Source organism: Natator depressus, chromosome 21 (genome assembly GCF_965152275.1).
Source record: "Natator depressus isolate rNatDep1 chromosome 21, rNatDep2.hap1, whole genome shotgun sequence".
In the NCBI taxonomy this organism is placed as follows: Eukaryota; Metazoa; Chordata; order Testudines; family Cheloniidae; genus Natator; species Natator depressus.
The window spans coordinates 9,612,031-9,634,957 of NC_134254.1; the positions used below are offsets into that span (position 1 = coordinate 9,612,031).

The following is a 22,927-nucleotide window of genomic DNA, read 5'->3' on the forward strand; positions in this document are numbered from 1 at the left end:
CTCCTCATGTCCAGGCCACCTGGCTAGTGGCTTGGCATGAGCAACTCTAAGGCTGGTAACTATGATAACAACTTTGCAGAACCTGTGTGTGTGTGTGTGTGTGTGTGTGTGTGTAAATGTGTGTGTGTGTGTGAATGTGTGAATAAATATGAGATTGACTGGAATGTTATAGCTATAACTAACTGCTTACTATGATAACAACCTTGCAGAACCTCTGTGTGTGTGTGTGCGTATGAATGACTGTGTGAATAAATATGAGATTGAATGGAATGTTATAGCTGTAACTAACTGCTTACTATGATTCTTTCTGTATTCACAATAAATGTCGTATTTTGCCTTTTTCCCTTTAATAAGATCCTGCTGGTTTTTATTTTATTGGTATAGCATTTTGGTGGAGAAATGCGAAAGGGGGAATATTGGTAAAAAACCTCAGTTATTGTAAATATTGGTGTGCACATCGCCAGCTCTATTGAGCTAGGCATTTTTGTATATATATAAAATACACACACACACACACACACACACGTTTCAGAGTAGCAGCCGTGTTAGTCTGTATTCACAAAAAGAAAAGGAGGACTTGTGGCACCTTAGAGACTAACACGTGTTACTCTGTGTTTAGAGAAGTCAAGGTCAAAGAAGTGCACCTTGCACTTGGAGGAGAAGTGATGGGGTTTGTCTTGGTCCTTAGTTCCTATGGGAGTTCATTCCACAGGGCAGATCTACACTACTGCTTATGTCGATATAAATTATGTCGCTCAGGGGCGTGAAAATGCCACCCCGCTGAGCGACGCCAGTTCCAGTAGCCTAAGCGCTGTCCACACCAGTGCTATGTCGGTGGGAGGTGCTCTCTCGCTGATATAGCTTCTGCCTGTCACGGAGGTGGAGTAATTATCCTGATGGCAGAGCTCTCACCCAACAGCATAGAGCGTGTTCACCAGACTAGCCCTCAGTCTTGGGTTGGTCCCTATAGTGGGCCAGCTACCTCCCGTGTGCCCCCCCTTGGCCTAGGGTCCTTCTACAAGCATCCTGCCTCAGTTTTCCCTCTTAGACTGTTCAAGAAACTGAAAAACACTTTTGTCCATTCCCATCCCTTCTCGGGTTGTGCTTTATTAAATTAACAAACTTTAAAATAAAGTTTCAAAGTCCATCCAAAAAGTCCATCCAAACAAAAGTTTCTCATGATTCCTCTTCATAGGCCTTCCTGCCTGGGGTCTTTCCTGCTTTGGCAGGCACTTCCAGCCCTCCCTGGCTGGTGTTTCAGTGCTGATGCTCACGCCTAGCAATCTCTAATCCCTGAGCATTGCCCCTTCGTTGCAGCCTTTTGCTACTCTTTATAGGACAGTCACCCAGGTGTGGCTCACTCTGTAATCAGGGATGGCTAGCCCCAGCCCTCCAGCCCTTCAAGAGTGAGCCACCTGGTTACAGTCCTCAAGAAACCTCTTTCTTCTGCCCAGCAAGCTTTACCCTTATGGCAGAGATCCGCTGTGTCGTGTAATACCTTTCACCAGTGGAAAGGACTGATGGCAAGGTTGGATCAAGGTGAGGAAATGAAGTACAGGGCCAAATTTTCAAAAATAGCCACTGATTTCAGGTGCCTTGATTTGTAGATGCTCATTTCACCGTGGGCCTAGTTTTCAGAGGAGCCAAGCACCTGCCGCTCCTACTCACTTTAGTTGGAGTCGTGGGAACGCAGTACCTCTGAAAATCAGGCCCAAGATGGGCACCCAAAATTAGAGGGCCCTTTGGAAACTTTTGGCCCTACTGAATTAAAGGCGTAGAAACCCAGCCTAGTGTCTCCCAGGGAGGAAAAGGGAGTCCCTGCTGTATTTGAGATGTGGCTTCCTCCATAACCTTTCTCATGGCCAGCCATCTGGCCCCATCCTATTGGCATATCACCTCTTTCCCTCCCTGTGGAAGACAAGATTACCATATCAGCTCGAGCAGGGGGTGAGCAGTTTCGTTTACTCTAACCTGTGCATTGAGGAGCTTTTTTCCACAAGGTTCAGTGGGTTCCTTGGAGCCTTTCACAGAACTAGTGCCTAATGCCATTTCCCCTTCCTTCTGAGTTCCGTGCAAAAGCCATGGGCTCTAGCCAGGGTTCCTTGAACCTTTCCCAGCCCTTTTGCGAACCCAGAACCACAAACAATGGATTTTTTTTTTTTTGCAAACAAAAAATCTTGGTTTTATTAAAAGCAAATACGTCTCTACATCTGCAGTTCAAACTACACTACCCAAAATAATGCCCTTCACCCTGACAATCAGCTGCCTGTAAAAAGATCCATTAAAGAGATCCATACATGGTTTTTATTTCTTAAAAAAAAATAGTAAATCCTCTCTCTAAACAGGGAACATCTAATGCCTAGACAGCAGAAGGAAAGATCAGAATGGGGGAGGTTGGAATGGACCTTCCTCTAATAGGGCTGCCAGCCCTCCAGGATTGTCCTGGGTTCTCCAGGAATTAAAGATTAATCTTCAGTTAAAGATTATGTCATGTGATGAAACCTCCAGGAATACGTCCAACCAAAACTGGCAACCCTATGCTCTAAGGGTGTGTCTACACTGCAATTAGACATCCACGGCTGGCCCGTGCCAGCTGACTCGGGCTCACAGGGCTTAGGCTAAGGGGCTGTTTAATTGCAGTGTGGTTCATTCCCCCCTTCCACCTCGCAGGGTCCTAGACCCCAGGCTCTAGTCCATGCCCAAATGGCTACACTGCAAGCACTTTCTCACATGAGCGGTCCTTATGGGCCTATTTGTTCCATGAATCAGGCACCACTTCCACTATCCTGGAAAATGCCAAAGTGGTACTGCCTGGGATTTTAAAGGAGTCAAGTGCTCAATTTCCACTGAATTTCAATGGGATTTAGGCATCTAACTCCCTTGTGCACCTTTGAAAATCCCAGCTGCTGTCTGGTAGTTTAAGGCACAACATTTAGAGGGGTTGGTTTGAAGGTTTTACAAAGCATATTAGCAACATAAATGTGTCAGTCCATGTTTGGGGGTTGTTTTATTTCAGTGAATGCAGAGTGGGGGGAGGGTTTGTGGGGAGGGGTATTTTGGAGGTGGGACAGATAAACATTTCCCTTCAGTACAGTTATTTGTACTCCAGTCATTGCAGCATTGTACAGGGGCATGAGAACCAAGAAGCACAATAGACTAAAAGCGGAAGATGAACCTGGCCATTTTCATTTCGCCGGCAGAGAGAAAGGCAGGTAATGAGCTAGATGGTGAGAAGTTAATGGCTAATGGTAAAAAGTCCAAACTGAGTCCTATGCAAAAATTAAACAGCAGGAATGGCAAAAAGCTATTAGGTTTGTAAAAATTGTCCTGTTTTAATCATCTCAGGTGTTTTTCGTCACACAGGTGAGAATTTTTTTGAATGTATGCGAGCAAATTCTGCTCTCAGTTGCACTGATATAAATCCAGAATAACTCCATTGCCTTTAGTGGAGTGACTCTGAATTTACAGTGGCATAACAGAGCAGAAATTGGCCTATGAGATTTAACTTGTGTCCCTTTAAGGCCACCATACAGCTGTAACCCCAAAACCCCAGCATTGTTGGAGAAAAAGAGAGGCAGGGGTTCTCAGGTTAAAGGTGTATGGTAACCTTAAAGGGACATCCCATTGCATTGTGCAAAATTTTCCCCATGCACCCTTTGCAAATGATATGTATGTTCAAGTACCCATCTTAATAAAATTAACCACCCCCAGGCTATCAGCTCTTGGTCCACCACATCAGGATGGACTGGTTTCATAGAATGACTTTATTTCACCAGCTTCTCTTTGTCTTAGTCACTCTTTCCTTTTTCCTCCTCAGGATTGTCCCTCCAGATGCAGAAGGTGAGAGAAGAAGCCAAGGTCAGCCAGGCCAGGTAAGGCACCATCAGCATTGTCGCCATCTTGTTAATGGGGTACCAAGAGTACATGGTGCCAAGCACCAGGCCGTATAGGCACAGGATGTCCACCAGAGCCTGAAGAAGAGAGAAGGAAACGATTGAGGCATCGACCACTGGGATCGTATTCTCCCTATGCACTGTAAGAGTAACACTTATCGAAGGCAGTCCAGCGAGAGTAAGGCTGTTATAGACTCTCCTGTTGACAGTGTATTTTATAGCCTGATAAGCCATCCATGAATAGTGTGGCCCCCTTGAAGTTCATGGCCCTGCCTCTGGTTGGACTAGGGTGTGACACTCAAGGAGGCTTATCTCTCGCCGTAAATTCTTAACAGAAAAATGCAGCAGCCAGAACACTGGCTCCCTAACCGCCCTGCTTTTCGGGTCAGGAATGCGAGGGACTGATAACACGGGTTAGAATCAAGTGCGGTGTGAGCAGATGCAGAGCTCTGCTAAGATGCCTTTACAGTTGACACAGGGTACAGCACTACTTGGGGCTCGCTGTGGACCCTCCTAAAGGCTCCAAACCAGTGGCGCAGGACACAGACAACACAAGACAAATATGCACAGACACGTTACCAGTTTTAGCTTATGAGCTCCAAAGAATAGGGGAGTCCAAGCCCAGTTCAAGGCAAGCTGAGCCCCGTAGAGGCCCAGTGGGATGATGGCTTTGCTGTTGAAGCCCCTTAAGTCGCTCCACACCAAGTATGAAGCATAGCTGTGAAGAGGAAAATCACAATTAACATTTTGCTGTCCCACCTGGCTTCTCTCCACGATGCTGTGGGATCAGGCACTATTCTATTCTACCGGATTTTGCGCCATAGAATTCTTATTACTGGAAGACAGCTCCAAGGGCAGATCCCACCCTAGCCAAAGGCAGCTCTTATGGCTTGTCTACACTGGGTTTTGAGGGTGGGGGGGCAGGGTTGCACCAATGTAGCTACACTGATGCAACCCCTAGTCTAGACATACCACACTGATGCAAAAGTGACTTGCGGTAGTGGGTTTGCACCAGCGCAGCATTGGTGCACCTACATATGTGGCCTGGCATCACCTCAGACTCATGATCTTTCTTATCTATTTAGGCAGTAAGTTCATCTGGCAGGGAATGTCTCTGTGTATGTATACAGCGCCTAGCACATTGGGACCCTGATCTTAGCTGGGTTCTCAAAGTTCTGCAGTTGTCATCGTGATCCTCAGTGCAAAATAAACCCAGTGTAGACAAAGTCCCCGGCAAAAATAAAAGTTCCAGGTGGAGGCGATGAACTCAGCTCAATACCTAGTGGGGTGTTATGTTCCTCTTCTGAAAATAAACGTCCCTTTCCTGCCCACTTGGTCCATGAGAAGGAAAGCTCCAAAATGAGCAATGGAGGAGAGTGAAGTAACGTCTCCCCTAGAGATAAAGACCCACAGAAGCAGAGAAGGAGTAGTACACGGAACCTCACCCCATGCCTGTGTACAGAGAAGGAGTAGTACACGGAACCTTACCCCATGCCTGTGTACAAGGTAGTCCACATGACCGGGAACATTTTGTTGGGTGGACGCCAAGAGGGTTTCTTCAGGCTTTCAAACCAAGTAGGCACTTCCTTTCGTGTCAAGAACCAGCCGAGAAATCCCCCAATATGAGGCAAGGCAGAGAACCCAAAAGCATGAGCCCACATCCCTCCTTACTGGATTGAACTGCACTTTGGGTGGCTGGTCTGGGCCTTTTGTAACTGAAAAGCAATAAGTGAGCATCATTTACAAAGGACATTGGTTATTTCCATATTGACCAAGACCTTTCCATATTGACCAAGACCTTAGCTTTACTCTAATCCCCACTCCCTGTCATTGCACTGGCTGCTGCAATTTCATTATTTACCTAACGTGGCTGCATTGAAACCATCCTTAGAAGACAGGACTGAAGACACTTTTCTCAGTGCTTGTCGAAATGCCACAGCTCACAGAGTGGGCAAACTCTCCTGCATGTATGCTGCTAGACCTCTCAATGCAGCTATTATCTCTCTGCTGCATGCTGCTCTCAGTAGGAAAAACAGGCAGTTTGTCGTGGGACCTCCATTTTCTTCTCTCTTCAGCTAATCTCTCACCATATATTTGTATTTTAAATAAACATCTGTAGTGAGCGTTTTTTCATCACAATATTTCAAAGTGCCTTACTAACATTATTTAATTCTTCTTGCTCTCCTGAAAGGCAGAAAGGGATTCTTATCCCCCCATTTCGAAAAGGGGTAAACTGAGGCACAGAGGGGTTGATTGACTTGTCTAGATCATACAGTGATTCCCTTCCAGATCCAGGCACAGAACCAAGGAATGTCGAGTCTCAATCCCCTGCCCTAGCCATTACACACGCCCTCCCTTTTTAAAGACAGTCGCACAGTCGTTACATGACTATGGGCAATGTCTAGCATCAAGGCTAAGTGTTCCCCAGTCCTCAACATGCTTCTCACTCTCAGGGGCAGATTGATATGTGCCTGTCTAGCCTCTCAGTGGACCAACCCTTTTCTTTTTGGATCCATTCATAACTTTAAACCCAATCTCATTAATCTGCAGGAATATGTGGAATGTTCTTCCTGGCAGTAAAAGATCATACCTATCATGCTTAGCATCACTGTGGGAGTCTGAGCAAAAGACTTCAAAAAGATGGTTGTCTTTGGTAATGTAAGGGAGGGCAGGGGAAGAGGTTCAGAATACATCTTTCAGAAAAAAAAGTCCCTGGGCAGGGGTGCTGGAACAATTTCTATAGTGGGGGTACTGATGATGGAAACCATGTATTTGGTGTTTGTTATTACTACTTCAAGGCAGGGGGTGTGGCAGCAACCCTTGCACCCCTAGCTGCAGCACCACTGTCCCTGGGAATCCATCTATTCTGTTACTTTGCACTTGTCGGGGGACATAGATCAGGAGAAGAGCACTGACCTGAACAGTCTTCTCAGTTTCGGACTTTGATCCAGAACTAACGCTGACAGCCCATACTCATTATTAATATTATGTAAGAAAAGGTCATCTTAAAAACCCGGAGCCAACAAGCAAAGGTCTGAATCAGTGTAAAGACCAAATACACACAGGCGTCATAGCAAATAAACAAGACCTTTACCAGACAGTTTATGGACCAGAAAACCTGCCTTGCGCTGAGCAAAACAAGAGGAGTTGATCCTAATTTAAAATTATATAAGGGCACAGGCTGCATTTCAATTTCTCTGCAGCAGAGCAAATTGTTACTGCCAGGGTTTGCAAAACAAACAAACAAACACTGGAAATGCTAGGCTAATTTGTTACAGATTGCTGAAGTAACTAAGGGGTGAAACAGACACTTCATTGTTATAACATTCTAATTTGAAACACAGCTGCTGATACTGACAAGGCTAAATCTGTAGGAACAGCAGCCTTCACTCACCTTCTCCCAGTTGATTTTCCCCCTTCGCCAGGAAAACACAACAAGCAAACAGATGGATTTCTGAGGCCAGCCTCTGGCTCTGTTCCTGCTTCTACACAATGAAGAAATTGTCATCGGAGTTACGTTGAAGTAGCACAGAAAGGGGTGCGTGTGTGTGTGGAGCCTGTAGTCTGAAAGAATTATTGAGGATCCCTTCAGTGGTGTTTGTGTAACTGTCTGCAGAGGGCGGATCCAACCTGTCAAATTCACACACACTCAGGCAGTATGTGAGAATCTACATCTCTGCTTGATCCGATGAGGGAATCCCTCTGAGAGTCAGTGTGTGTGTGTGTGTGTGTGTGTGTGTGTGTGTGTGTGTAAGAGAGAGAGAATGTGTTTATTCTGTTTGTGTATGTGGTGTGAATGCGTTGTGTATGAGAGACCATGCGTAGAGTATTTGAACATGCGTGAATGGTGTATATATGAGTGTTTGTGCATGTAAGAGTGTGTATGTGTATGAGTGTTATGTGAAGAACTTGTATGTCGGTGAGAATGTGTCCTGTATGTGGGATTGTGTATTTGTGTGCTAGTGCATTAATGAGAGAGACAGATGGCCCGATCCTCATCTGGTGTAAATTGGAGTAACTCTATGGATATCAATAGAGCTATGCTGATTTGCACTAGCTCAGGAGCTGGCCCAGTGCAAGTCTGTCTTCTCTATGTACAACAGTGTGTGAGTGAGAGAGAGAACATACTCTCTGTGTGTGAATGGGTGTCTGCAGTTTTAATCATCCATGTGCTGTATATCAGAACTTTCATTAACCAGAGGCTCTCTGTGATCTCCCTTCCACTTCCCTCTTAGCCAAAATTGGCAAAAGCCTCTTGAATCTAAAGTAAAGACATTACAATGCACGTTAAATGGCAGAGGGAGGGAGGGAGGGAGAGACCTAGAAATCATTAGGAGGCTGCCTGCAAGGGATGGAGAATTAAACACTAATTCACTTCTGCTATGGGTCATTACCTGAATTTCATGGTCTGAAGCAATGTTAATGTCTCTTGGGGGAGTGTAATATTTCCATTATAACGCAGACCCAGTCAGATCCTTTAATTTTATTGCACTCAGAAGGAGCAGAAGAAAATTACTGTTTTGCGAAGGGTAGGGAGAAACCCAGACTCTTAGCGTACGTCTACACTGTGCGGCACTGAGTCTCAAAGACCAGGTCAGATGACGCAGGCTGCGGGGCTAAAAATAGTGGTGTAGATGTTCAGGCTTGGGCTACACTCTGGGTTTTTAAACCCTCCCCACTCACAGGGACTCAGAGCCCGGGCTCCAGTTGGAGACCAAATATCTACATTGCAATTTTATAGCCCCGCAGCCCGAGCCCCATGAATCTGAGTCAGCAGACCTGGCCCAGCAGTGGCCGCACCATGGGTCTTTTATTGCAGTGTAGTCATTCCCTTAGCTGCTGTAAATCAGCGTAGCTCCATTGAAGTGTTGTGTTTCCATAGGGTAATTAAATTATCACTGTAAAATAAGACATGCAACACATACATTAATTGAACAATAGCCACTTGCATCTCATTTTTGGATCCCACCCCGATGAAGATGGAAATGGAAAAGCCCATCATTCAACAATGCTGCTATTGTGCATGACAGAGCAGTTTCTAGTGCGATCAGCTGGTTGGCTGCTGATGTTCCAGTCGAGTAGGAATAATGCAGATCACTGGCTCATGCTTCCTTCATGACTACGCTGGAAAGTTCTCTGTCAACAATTTTTAGCTGCCAGTGTTTCCTTCCCAGGGACAAGGTGCAAAAAGATCACTGTTCAGAGTAATCTGCTACTTGATGGATTTCGGTATAACCCAGATCATACCTAGGCCTGGGTCTGTCAAATTCCTAGCTCATTTTACAGATTAGGATGCTGGTGAAATTAAATATTTCATCTAAAAAATTAATGGCCCAGTTCATGAGAGCCCTGGCTTCACTGGCACAGAAGCTATAAAACCTCTGTAACTGGCCATGGAGAATTTCCCTGTGTAGGCATATAGCTGGCACAATGGCACTATGTGTACGTATGTAAGAAGTAAGTACGGCACGGCATGGTATTGCCACCTTTACTTCTTCGCTGCTGCCTGCAGAGCTGGGCCCTCAGTCAGCAGCTGCCGCTCTCCGGCCACCCAGCTCTGAAGGCAGCAGCGCAGAAGTACGGGTGGCCTGGTAGGGTATTGCCACCCTTACTTCTGCGCTTCTGCTGGCGGGGCGCTGCCTTCAGAGCTGGGCGCCTGACCAAAAGCCGCCACTCTCCGGTTGCCCAGCTCTGAAGGCAGCAGCACAGAAATACGGGTGGCAATACAATGACCCCCCCACTAAAATAACCTTGCGGCACCCCCTCCGCAACTTCCTTTTGGGACAGGACTCCCAATTTGAGAAACACCGGTCTCCCCCATGATATATGTATAGTATAGGATAAAAGCACACAAAAGACCAGGTTTCATGGGGGGAGACCAGATTTCACGGTCCGTGATGCGTTTTTCATGGCTGTGAATTTGCTAGGGCCCTGTTCATCAGTCAGTTTAAATCCTCAGCTAGTGTGCACAGAAACAGCTCCATTGACTTCTACAAAGATATGCCGATTTATACCAGCTGAGGACCTGGTCCTGTGCATTTGGGATTTTTACATTTCTTTCCCTGCTGTTAGTTTTTCTTTCTCTCTTTGACACCCTCCGCCTTTCTGCCAGAGAAAGGATCTTGGGCAAGTCAGAACAAGGTACTGTTTACAAAGCAGCCTTTGTCAGTGAATTCGACTCACAGCAGGTATGAGCCAGAGACAGGGGGTGTAGACAACATTTTTTATTTGGGGGGAGGTTAGTTAAAAATAATAAAATAATAGCTTATGAATATCGCTCTAATGAGCAGTTTTGTGCAATCACTAAATGGGTCCTTGTTTTAAAAAGTGTGCTAAATAAGCTTCCATTCCAAACTCAATGTTTCCTTTGTTTATTAATGCAATCCTTAAGTTGTTTTAGAGGCCTAAAGCCCCACTGAGTGCCCAGCTGTCAATGTCCTGAACAAGAGGCCTTTACAGGAAAAAGCAAAGCCATTCTGCGTGTTTTTGCTGGGCCCACAGCACACCCACCCAATTGGTCCATTCAGAGAGAATATTTCCCCCTCGTGTTTTATGGCAGCATTTGCAAACTCAGCCTCCTACATTGTACCTTTAAGTGCGCTACATGTAAACAAGCCTTTGTACCAGCCTCCAGCATTTGGGATGGGCACTAAGCAAGTCAACATTAATTAAAGGAAGCACCAGCACTTTAAGGTATTGCGGTGAGTAATCTTATGAGTTGCATCACTGGAGAGGAACAAAGGGAGGGTGGAAAGCCAGAGCCTGATAGAGTCTGATAGAATCACTGCTAAATACTTAGCCCATCAGCATTGCTGTTTGTGATTTGCAGGGGCAGTGGCCCTGGGACGGCCAGAAAAGATCTCCCTGGTGCTAGTCTGGGACCTATTGGACTCTCCCCAGCTCTCCGGCTCAGAGGCCCTCATCAGTCCTCTTGTTTACTGCAGGCCCCATGGGACCCAGATTTTCCAGAAGCCCTGCTTGCTGGTGTTCAAGCACTGTTCAGGGAACGCGACCCAGGCCCGGGCTTGCACCAGTAACACTGATCTCCTCAGCAGCAAGACCTGGCATCCCGTCTGGGTCAGGGAAGGGATGAGGGCAGAGACCACCAGTGATGAATGCAGGATACACCTCTCTCACTTCAGGTCAGTGCTTTTCTTCTGCCTTCCCAAATGTCTGCTTTGCATCACCATACTTAGCATCCCAACCAGCTTTCCGATCTGTGGGACCAGTTAGGAAGCAGTGTTATCTAGAGATTAGAGCAGGAGATTGGAACCTCAGGACACCTGGATTCTAGCCTCAGCTTTCTCACTGACTCGTGGTGTGAGCTAGGGCAAGTCATTTCCAGCAGCATTTTCCAGGAGGGTGTCTAAAATCAGGCACTTAAATCCATATTCAGAGAGTTGAATTAGTGGCCTGACTTTCAGAGGTACTAAGTACCCAGAGCTCCCATTGGCTTCAATGGCTCAGCCCCGTTAGAAATGAGGCTGCTTATCCAGCTGTTTAACTGGCCTTGTACCTCAGTGTAACTCTATATAATGCGTATTGTGGTGCTTGGTGCTTTCCTGAGACACACTTCAGAGCAATAAGAAAGTCTCCCTCATGTGCTGGTCTGTAAGGAATCTCACTGCAGGGCCCGGAACCTGCTGGGGCAGAAAGCAGCTGCTCCTTGTGGGCTGGAAGGCCAGGAGGAGATGCGATCCCTATGGGGATCATAACACTGACCTGCCTCACTCATGCCGTGGGAGGCTGGGCTGTGAGTTGCTTTGAGATTCCCAGCTGGAAGACGTGTGGTTCTGTTCATAATACTGGAGTTAGTACCGTTTCATTGGCATGTCCAAGAGCCACATTTGGTTCTTATAGCCCTTTACCAAAGCCCTGAGTTATCCTGTCCCCCTTTGATTTCAGCTGTCCACACTTTGGCCCTGATTCTGCAATGCAAATCAGGAATAACTCCAGCGAGATTCATGGTGTAAATCCTGAGTGAGAACAGCATCCGAGTCCTTTAGTGCAGGGTTAGTATCCACGCGGAATGCACCAGTGCCCTGATTTAGCACAACTTCGGTCACCCTAGAGCATTGGGCAGATATTGCAAACAGTGTTCTGTGACTCTTCCTCCCAGTTCTTATACACACTTGCTTTGCCCGGGTTCACGCCTGTCTTGTGTTCACTTCCCTCAAATAGTCTAGCGAACAAGTTGACTGTCAGGGATGTCCATGAACAGAGCAAATTTCAAGCAACTATCGGGCAATTCCCAGAGAGGGAATTGTGAATTTGTAAAATACAAGTGTAACACACCCTGCCACAATGTAGTGCTGTCTCCTTTCATAGAGGTTTATGAGCCCATTACTGGGTTCGTGCTAACAGAGTTGGATCTTTTCGCTCAGGCAGGACAGGCTCATGCTTTTAGACCCAGACCTCCAAGGTTCAATCCCAATCCAGGGGCATCGGGTCACATTACACAGGTATGCACCTTGACTACCTGATACAAAGAGTTATGCGCATCCAATCAAAGAAGAGGAAGATACCATGTGACCCATGTAGCTATTCAAAAAATTCTAAATTTTAAATGCTTCCAAGAAGCCACCTGCAAATCAGCAACACAGCAAGAATTAGTCAAGGACACTGTTCAGAGAACGTTAGATAAAACATTAGATAAAACGTTATCTGCTTACAGATGATTCATGAGGAGGAAAAGCAAAATTGGTCTAATAAATAATCTGTTAAGAATTATTCTTCCAGTTTTATCACTAATGCACTGTTGCTATAGGGTACATTAGGGATCTTTATTGTGAATCATTGAGTAATGCAATATTCCTATTTCTGCTGAGAGATCAAAGTCCATGTATCTCAGTGCTCCCAGTTCCCAGGGAATCATAGGTATCAGAGACAGGAAAGAAGTGAGATTGGTGAATCCATTGCTGTGCATGAGAGAGGGAGCAGGTACTAGATATTACACTGAATCTCAGCCAAAATGCTGAGGTTTTTCCAGGCAGGTGACAAAACTACAAGTGTCAAGCAAAGAAAACTCATCTGTGACTTGAGAAGTTGTATTTATTTTATTGCTGTTAAATAAAATTATGATGACAATAAAAATCAGTGCAGCATTCTTGGCTCGTGCCAGCTCTTGTTTCACTTCCCGGTAACTAACCAGAAAAGCCCACAGACTTTGACCTGTGATAGTGCCTAGATATGAATGACTGGGGGCTGAGAAGAGTGCATTGCCAAATGTCATGCCCAGGGAATATCTTTCCATGCAGTTCACTGGGTCTTTGGAACAACCAGAGAAGGGACAATTGTGAGAAAATTCTGACTGTGATTTACATGGAGCCTGGTGCTGGCTAAGAAAGGACTTTGAGAGCCAGGTCCTCAGCTGGTGTAAATCAGTGTAGCCCTACTGAAGTCAATGGAGTTGCATGGGTTTACACCAGTTGAGGATCTGACCTCGAGAGCATAGTGAGTGCTGTGTGGATCCCCATGCACAATCAGTCGTGCTCAGAGTCACGCACCTCACTGCCAAGTTTCAGTGCTTTGATTCAAGGAACCTAGGGACCAAACAGGGCCTTTACTAGTGGAAGTCATGCTAGGCATCATGCTGAACCAGTGTCATTTTAGAGCTTGACTGTAACCACTTTGCCCATTGCAGGCTGGAAGAACATGGATGACAGCAGCTGCCAGTCCATTCCTCACCTCCACATTGGGCACGGAAAATGCCCGTTTCGCTCCTTTTGTTTCTGGAGGAAGCAGGTAGCTTCCGGTCTGCAGCAGTTTGCCTGACTCTGTGGTTTCTGTCAGTGTAACTGCTCTTGGCCATTTCTCATTCAGAGCAGCCCGTGGAATTAAAAAGTCTCTTTGAAGGGTGTCACCTAGTGGTTAAACCAGGGGGCACTGGAAAACCAGACTCCTGGGTTCACTTCTGGGCTCTATTATTATTTATTATTTGTATTGCTGGAGTGCTCAGAGACCCTAGTAACACACCAGAACACCATTGTGCCAGGCATTGCACAGTAGAACCCAGAGTTACGAACCCCTCGGGAACGGAGGTTGTTTGCAACTCTGAACTATTCATAACTCTGAACAAAACGTTCTGGTTGTTCTTTCAGAAGTTTACCACTGAACATTGACTTAACACAGATTTGAAACTTTACTGTGCAGAAGAAAAATGCTGCTTTTAACCATCATAATTTAAATGAAAGAAGCACAGAAACAGTTTCCTTACCTTGTCAAATCTTTTTTTAAACTTCCCCTTTATTTTTTTTAGTAATTTACATTTAACACAGTACTTACTGTATTTGCTTTTTTATTTTTTTTTGTCTTTGCTGCTGCCTGATTGTGTACTTCCGATTCCAAATGAGGTGTGTGGTTGAGTGGTCAGTTCGTAACTCTGAGGTTCTACTGTATAAACACAGAACAAAAAGACAGTCCTTGCCCCAGGGGTCTAGGAACATTATCTAGTGGGTATAGCAAGGGACTATGAGTCAGAGGACTGGTTTTATTCCCATCTCTCTCATGGACTCCCTTTGTGACTTTGGGCAAATCACATCTGTTCTCTGTGCCTCAGTTTCACCGCTTCAGAATGGGTGCAATAAGTACCCACTTCCCAGGGGGTTGCCAGGGCTAACGAATGAATGGCTGCAGGATTAAAGGCATTGCAGAAGGGCAAAGTATTTAATATTTGCTAAGCAAGGGAAAAAAGAAACAGGCTCAGGTTTCTTTTCTTTATTATGACGAACGTTAACTGTTTAGTTGGGGTTTTATTGAGATCATCGTTTTTTCTGAACTGCTGTTTTGACTTGTTTATTTTCTTTCCATTTGAGCCAATCAGAATGAAGAATGGACAGCACTGACCAATGAAGTCATTGTTACAAGGCACAGATAGTGTGAGTTCTAGACTTCGGTCTAAATAGCTACTCTTCCTGCTCAACCCAGCTACCGACCTAATCTAGCTACTGAACCTAGCTACCTACTTCACCTGTTTACCCATCTCTTCTGTCTACCTGCCTGTGTACATACACAGTCCAGCACCCGCCTACACAAACAGTCTACTGAACCTAGCTACCTACCTAATCTGTTTAACCTAATTTAATCTAGCTACCTAGCTACTCTGTCTACATGCTTGTTTACACAACCCCAACTAATCCCTGCCTTCCTACCCACTTAACCTATCTACCTACTTAATGTACTTCCCTGTCTACCTTTATACCTAATTATCTCTTTACTTCCCTCATTAATACTGTTTACCTACTTACTCTGTCTACATACGCTATCTAGCTAATCTACCTACCCAATCTATTCTGGGCATTTATAATGTGCCCATCACTGTAGCACCTGAGCAGCAATATCTGTATGTGCCAATCTGTGTTATACCTGAAGCACTGAGCCTCCCCATGCTGAGGGGGAGACGGTTTTCCCTGTCCAGCATGCACCAGCCTGAGGTTATTTCTCTGTGCTAATGAGCGTTAAGCTTCACTGTTTTCTTTCACACGGCCCATCTGACCTGCTGAGACCCAAAGATGCCATTTCCAGTGAGAGATGGGTCTGAGTAGCAATAGTTCAGATCTGTTCCAAACAGCCTCAAAACTCAGGGCAGCTCAGATCCAGAGGTTTTGTTCGGCCCATGATAGAGCTAAGAAACTAGTCACAATGCCCAGATCTGGGTTCAGACTTGCCCAGCATTCCTGGTTCTTGGATCTTGAATTCTGGCCCAGGCCAGTGTCTGTTTAAATTAGTCAAAAAAGAATCATTAAAATGATGTGACCTTTTATTTCTGTTGGTAACTTAATTCAGCTCAAGAGAAGAAGCCCAAGCTAGTGTTATAAGCAGGAGGCAGGATGGATTACAGAGACAGTTGACTTTTTTATTAGGGCCATTTATCTTTTGTAAAATTTAACCTTCCCCTGAACAAAGAAAGTGAGCGGTGGCAGGGTAGCATGTGTATATTAAACATGTCAGCTAAGTCAGTCGTTCAGAATGAGATCGCATGACCAGGAATACATTGTAACCTCACTTGGGTTTCACTGTGATGGCTCTGAAGTGCCAGTCTGGCAGCTCTGCAATAAAGGTATTTATAGAAGATGGGAGCAGGGGCTGGGGGATATTGTAGCCGCGAGGTTTCTGAAGGCTGTTAGCACTGGGAGGAGCCTGAGCCCCACTTCTCTGCACCAGCAATTGTTAAATGGAGCCCGGAGCCCCCTGATTCCCAGGGATTCATGCCATGCTCCACCGGCGGAGGGGATTGGCTTTCCCACCGGCTGCACCGCCTCACACTCTATTCCTTCAGCAGCACCCAGTCTTTATTGCCTACTTTTATTACAGGGGTTCCAGAAGTAGGATCCCTAAATCCAGGCCCCTGTAACATGTTTCAGTGGGAGCTGGAGTGAACAGGCTTTGGTGCTACAGTGATGGGTGCTATAGAAAACTCAGAGACCGAGAGATACCCTTGCAATGTCCAGGGGATGGGGAGGTATTGAGCAGCTCTGATTCACAACTAACCTGGCAAGAGGATGGTGGCCTTTGTTTTATATTCAGGCTAGACAGTTGCATCCAACCTCAGTGCCCAAAGCTGCGAGTTTTACGCTTCAGTTGTGCCCACCATACCCTGGCATAGTGCAAACTAAGGCCAGCTTCAAATCTGGGGACCGTATTAATTGTATGCTCTCCCCACTAAACACGTGAGTGTGTGTGTGGGGTGGGGGATGTACAAAAGACTGAACAATCCTGCCCCTGGAGTAGAGAAACAATCCCACTAGCCATGCAGAACTTCGTGAAGGGTTGGTAGCAGCGCTCAGTGCAGGTGTGGGAGGAATGTCCTCCAGTTGGCACAGGGGAACAGCATTAGCTGTAGAGGCCCAGATCCTCAGCTGGTGTAAATCAGTGTCTCTCTTTTGAAGGCAGTGGAGCTATGCCGATTTACACCACTTGAGGATCTGGCCCTGTATGTAAGTGCAGGATGAGAGCGAGGAGGAAGTCGTTTCTGGCACAAGGGCAGGCTGCATTCACGATCACTCCTGGCCCTGCATCAGGAGCCACACGTGTGAACTTCCATGCACCCTCATTCCCAGCCCTGACTCAGCAGCGCGATATTACCAGCCGGGTACAAAGTCCTCCCATAGGCTGCTTTCGCTGACTCAGTCGCCACTCTGAAGCTGTTAGCGCTCTGGGGCTGATTTTGATCATAGCCCCATCAGCGTAAGGCCACTGGCTGCAGCATATTGGCACTGGTGTGCACGAAGCAGACACAAGCTCTCTGCCATTGCACCAGTAATCTCAGAGCCAGGATGTGAGCCAGCCCTGGGAAGGCTGTTCCCCAGGGCACGCATGCACAGTTCAGCGAAATGACTCTTACTCTGCCCTGTCTCTCTCATTTTCCCCCTTGCTTCAGGGCCTGGAGACGAAGTATGTGGAAATCTTGAGATTCCAGGCCCCAGGGAGCGGCTCTCCGGTGACCAGAATCTCTTCCACCCCTCACTGTAACAGGCAAGTATGGGGTCTGCTGAAGAGAGGTGATTTGTACCTTACTTCTAGCGGCTGCTGGGCTGGGAGCAGTCTCCTTCTACCGAAAGCACTTCTGCCCCATTCCTTACAGCAACTCCGACTGGGGGAGGCAGGGACCGTGGTAGTCATGAGTTTCCCCTCCTAGCCTGTATCCCGCACTGGGTGACATAGGCTGGGACTGGCATATCTGAAGGCACATACCAGCCAAAGTTCTAAGGACCCATGAACTCAGATCAGGAGACTTGCACTCCGTAGCCGCGTGGAAATCACTGGTGCAGAAACAGATCCATATCGATGGAGCTGGGAAGCAGTATCCTCCGTCTCAGAGGCGATGGTCCACCTCAGTATTGCCTGGCCCACAATGGGCACAAGTAGTGGGTTCCATGAATGGTCCACCTCAAAGGGACGTGGTGGCTTCTATGACCGAGACAAGCCAGAAAGCTAGAGCTAAAGCAGTGCCGGTGATGGGCTGGGGTGCAGAAGAGTCAGTTCACTGAGCTAGCACCAGGCCTTCAGCTTCAGTGATCCCACCTGGCTGGGTGATGCTGAAAGAGCTGTGTGTTTTCTCCCTTCCAAAATCTCCCGCGAGCATTTTGAGCAGCTACAGGTGCTGCTGGACCCAAATAGCATCAGTGGGAACAACTGGTGCAAGCTGGCATCCAGGCTGGGCATGTGCGGGATGAAAATCAGATAACTTGCAAGACTCATCTCAGGTTAAAGGAGCAGGATGGGATGGGGGAGAGAGGAGACCAGGTAGGACCAGGTCTCAGTGAGGGCAAGTACAGTACAGTAATACTGCGTTTGTGTTAAACAGGAAGGCAAAGGCCCTGTATTTGGATGCTGTTCTGTAGTAGTTTCATAATAAAAGGAGAGGTAGGGAAGGGGGCAGAACTAAACAGCAGGAGCCCAGAGATCTGGATTTGATATTCAAGAAAAATAATGGGGAAGACTGTGTATAGTAAATAGTTAAAGTACCTTATAAGTGCTAAGTACCATAATTACAGCCCCCTGTGGCCTGTTCCATCCTACCTCCCATCACTCAGCTCCACCATGTAACCCCTCTCTCTCCACCATCATTTCACGGCTATCAGCTACTGGTAGATATTATTGCCAACCAGGCTAGCTCTTCACCAGGAAGCCAGTGGCAGCTCTGGGTCTTGTATGTGTCAGAAATGTCCCTGTGTGGCCTGCCGCCGATAACACTGGCCACTTGGAATGATCCCCCTTCGTGTTCCTCTGTCATTGGTTTTCACCAGCAATTTCCCTTGTTGATTGTCTTGAGTCAGCAAGGTGTGGTCCTCTCAGAGATAAGATCCCCATCCTCCCAGCCAGTAGAGCCGAGGGGGTGATGACACAGCACATACTTATGCAGCTGTCCTTGGCCAGGCAGAGGGGGTGTCCTTGGGAGCCAGAGAGGGTAGTGCACCAGATCTCAGCCAGATGGGAGACTGGGCCCGGAGGACATCTCCTTCTGTCTCATTCTAGGCTTCAGTAATTACTGGAATCCAGAGTTCACTTGGGACTGAGCACCTGCAGCTCCCGTTGAAGCCAAGGGTAGCTGTGGGTGCTCAGCACCACCGAACATCAGGCCCTATGTAACAAGTCTGGGAACAAGAGAGCCCGTGTGATGTTCTGGACAGGCAGGCAGAGCCTGAGAGGCTGCCCTTACCGTGAGATGATGGAATTGCACTTTGGCTCCTTCACGCTGCATTGCTGGGGTTCTGGTGGCACAGAGTCCAGCTGAAAGGCCATTCAGGGCAAGCGACCAAGGTGGGAGGGGCACCTACCTGAGCATACTCTGGCATCTGGGCCCCACACCTATAGGGCTCTGTGGGCTAGTCTTGCTGAGGGCACCAGCAGCTCCATGCTCCGGGAGCGAGAGGGGAATTCAAGGGCTGATTCAGGAGTAATGCCACGGTGGGCATGCATCAGGAGTAATGCCACGGTGGGTGCTCAGCAGCTCTGAGAACCTAGTCAAGATTGCGCATCCAAAACCGGAAGAATATGGAATCATTAGCCACTGTTAGAAAAGGTGGCTGTGTGCGCCAGGACCACTAAATGATCACTCTGTGTGGTCTGTTTGCCCCCTCCCCAGGCCAGCTTGGGGGGATTTCACCTTCCTCTGCAGCGTGTGGGTCACTTGCCAGGATTCGCTGGGTCTCTCTCCATCATTTCCTTGCCATTGCAGGGCCTTGAGCACTGGTGCATCTCAGTCCCTCCTATTCTCTGCCTGTGGCACAGAACAGCCCAGTCTCCTGGGGGCTATAGTATTTTGGTCTCACATCTGTGGGTGGGTTTAGTGTGCGAGTGCTGGGTGATATTGGTGGCCTGTGATGTGCAGGTCAGACGAGATGTTCTGGTGCTCCTTTCTGGCCTTAAGCTCTATGGATTTCAGTAAACACTTTTTCCGGACAACAGGCAGAGTGGTGAAGACACCGACTGGAATAGCTACTGCTTCAAGCTGAGTGGAAAGTTAATGATGAAATCTGCTTTTCCCAGCAAAAGCTGTGGCGGAGAGTTTCCAGGCAGTCCTAGAGGACTTAAATGCGGTTTTATTTAATGAATGTGTCTAAATCCCCTTTGAAAATCTCAGGCCACGTTTTGTCCTGAGCAGGCGTTGCATCTGTTTCCTGTGATTATTCACAGACTAGTTCAGAGTCCCAGCTAACTTGGGCAGCTAGGATTCTGCTTGGAAAGTCAGCACGTGAAACAACACTAGCCAGAAACCTGGACTATGAACTGACGGATCCTCGGCCTGATTCTCAGAAAACAAGTGAAGAGATGCACCAGAGAAACAGGATTTTGCAAGATCTGAAGTTAATAATTATTCCCACAGTGGACCTGCCTGTTGGCTTCCCCACCTTTCATCTGCTTTTCTGTCAGCCTTGTGGAAGACTGGTTATACTCTGGAGGTCAGCCAGCTGACTGGAGGGGAGAGAGGCTAGACTTATCACTCCAGTGCCCTGAGTGGTTACCCTTCTGACTGGAGGTTCCCTTGTGGTGGGAGAGGAATTTGATCTCCCCTGATCAGCTCCAATGCTCCTTGACAAGAGGAGGTTTGCCACTGACTGCAAATGGGTGTTGGATCAGGCCCCATGCTCCCGTTTGCTGCTGGGCTACGCAAACACGCAACCACTGGCCTCCCCACTCGGACCGTTGTATAGAAAGAATGACATCCTTGGTCAAGTTGCCATGGGAGAAAAGTTTTGGCTCAGAAATGAATCTCTCTCCCGTTTAATTGTGATTTGAACAGTTCGCACTTGTATAGAGCTCAGAGCGCTTTGTAAGGGCAGGAGAGATTTATTTATCCCCATTTTATAAATGGGGAAACGGAGTCACTATGGGGATGTGACCTGCCCAAGGATAGAGGGAGTCATTGGTAGAGCTGGGAGTGGAACTCAGGTCGCTTGAGTCCCAGTCCTGCACTAGCCACTGTCTCCATTTGAGCCTTGTAGTTCCCCACCGTCTCCCCGATTCTGCTTGGTCCAAATGCAGTCATGTGGAAAGCCTGGATGTTCTGACTGGTCTTCCTTTCGGCAGGTATTTTGCATGCCAGCAAAGCCCTGCGGCTGCCATCTTAGAGGTCTTTGAGGAGCAGAATGGGAACCTGAGGGATCTCTACAACATCATGGTGGCCATGGGCAGGTCGGACTGCGCCTTGGTCATTGAAGGTTTCCTGAATGGAACAAGCAGCGGGCACTGTTGCACGCTGGCCACCAGTGCCCCTAGCCAGGCAGGCATAGACAGACCTTGGAACATGAATGGCAAGAGCACGGGCAGCCCACAGCCTGGTCCCCTAGGACAAGGATCCTGCCGTCGAGAGCTTACGAAAGGAGAATGTCTGAGCTGCAGTGGCTGGTGCTCCCCAATCTGCACTGGCTTTCCCCTCCACTTGAATTCTGGAGGCAGGCTGCATAGATGCTAAGGGGGACTCTGGAATGAGCTGGAAGAATCTCACCCCTGCACCATTGCGAGCAACAGGAGCACAGAGAGCCCTGCAACTCCCTCCCTGTTGGCTAGACTCAGCTTCTCCATGCACGGACACTTGTGCCCCGTTACAGCCTGTGGTCACTCCCCAGCCATCCTGGTTCTTCCCTGACGTCTGGGAAGCCTCTTGTGCTCTCTCCCAGCCATGTGGTTAGTAGGCATGCTTGAGGGGGACGTTTCTGAGGCTTGCCAGTGAAGCGAAGTGTCCAAGGGAGGGCACCAGACTCATGCTTCCAGGCAGCAGAAGGGGGAGCGGGGTACATAGAGGGCAATCTCTGTCTGTCAAGGGGAGGGACGTCGTCGTTCTGCTTAAAGGTGAAGAACTGCAGCAGCTCTTGTGTTTGGGGGACAGCGTGAGACCAAGCATCCTCTGAGCTGGGACCCCTCTTCCTCGCTGGGTATGCATCCCCCTTGTGGGCTAGCTTTGCTCCTGTTAATGGAAACAGGAAAGCTCCTCCCAGCTTTTCCAAGGCAGTCCCTTAATTTGACAGCACTGCCCCATTGGGGGTGGCTCGGGACATTGTAACTGCTACCGCTCAGTAGCATCAAGTATGCAGCTTTTGGGTTTTTTTGGAAAGCTGGTACTTTGTGCAAGGGTCTCTCCCTCAGTGAGCAAACGGGCTTGCTGTGGAGCGGAGGAGATGGCATCCTAGCCCATGCAGCAAGAGTAGGGAATAGACAGAGTCTGGCTCTAGTAAACACGGCCTTCTAGAACCCTAGCTGCAGGTTGCCCATGTCCAGTCCACAAGCTGCAACTGCCTTGCTCAACCAGGCATCCTTAGGCCCTCATAGGCTTGGCTAGGCCAGCGCACCCTCGGGGAGGGAGAGAGAATCGTTATCTCCCATCTACAGTTAGAATCTGGGGGAGAGTAGGGACCTGAACCCGAGTTGCAGGCTAACACCTGAACCGCAAAGGCATCCCTCCTCCCACTCTGAGTTGGCAAGAGCTGCGGAAGTGGACTAGAACTCCTCTAAGAAAGCCTCACTATACATATGGATGTATGAGACGTGCGCGCACACACCAGTGTGAGGGAGACCAGTAAGTGCACATAACTTTTATTTTGGAAAAAAAAAAATAATTTTTTTTAAAGACTATTTGCAAGGAAATGGTTTTCCAGGAAAACAACCCAATGTGTTCGACACCTCTTGCCCCTGAGCTATTATTAAAGATGGTTTACATACATGGGGGGGATCAAAAGGGGATTACCCATGTCTTCTTCAGGGGTACAACCACCACCATGCTGAGGGAAGATACCGCAAGCTCCTCGTCATTTGAGGCGGCATGATGTGTGTCTTACTGCTCCCCATGTACTGTATCCCCTTATCCCCTCACTGGAGGTCCCCCGCTACCCAGTCATATTGGGGCAGTCAGGAATCACTGGAGGGCTCAGAGGAAGTGATCTGTGGAACAACAGGCTTTCCAGGAACCATTAATAAAGCAAAACAGAGTCAGTAATAGCTACAGTATGGCTTTCAAGTATACATGTAACCCCTCCCCCCATCCCACACCCACAAAGTTTCACAGCGGGCCGCCACCAGTCTTGATTGTCAAGGGA

At 47.7% G+C, this 22,927-nt stretch overlaps 2 protein-coding genes across 2 annotated transcripts; one reads left to right on the forward strand and one right to left on the reverse strand.

Moving 5' to 3' along the window:
* Nucleotides 1-1,005: 1,005 nt before the first annotated feature.
* Nucleotides 1,006-8,073, reverse strand: TSPO2 (translocator protein 2). The gene is made up of 4 exons (XM_074936177.1): nt 7,288-8,073; nt 5,382-5,608; nt 4,473-4,611; nt 1,006-3,971 (listed from the first exon to the last, which is right to left on the reverse strand). Exons 2-4 carry the CDS (start codon nt 5,552-5,554, stop codon nt 3,789-3,791), a joined length of 495 nt encoding a protein of 164 aa, XP_074792278.1. The 5' UTR covers nt 5,555-5,608; nt 7,288-8,073; the 3' UTR covers nt 1,006-3,788.
* A 2,830-nt stretch (nt 8,074-10,903) lies between these two features.
* UNC5CL (unc-5 family C-terminal like) lies at nt 10,904-21,321 on the forward strand. Its single transcript, XM_074936276.1, has 7 exons — nt 10,904-11,035; nt 13,537-13,647; nt 14,708-14,768; nt 17,163-17,169; nt 17,272-17,370; nt 17,974-18,071; nt 20,922-21,321. Exons 1-7 carry the CDS (start codon nt 11,005-11,007, stop codon nt 21,307-21,309), a joined length of 795 nt encoding a protein of 264 aa, XP_074792377.1. The 5' UTR covers nt 10,904-11,004; the 3' UTR covers nt 21,310-21,321.
* The last annotated feature ends 1,606 nt before the right edge of the window (nt 21,322-22,927 follow it).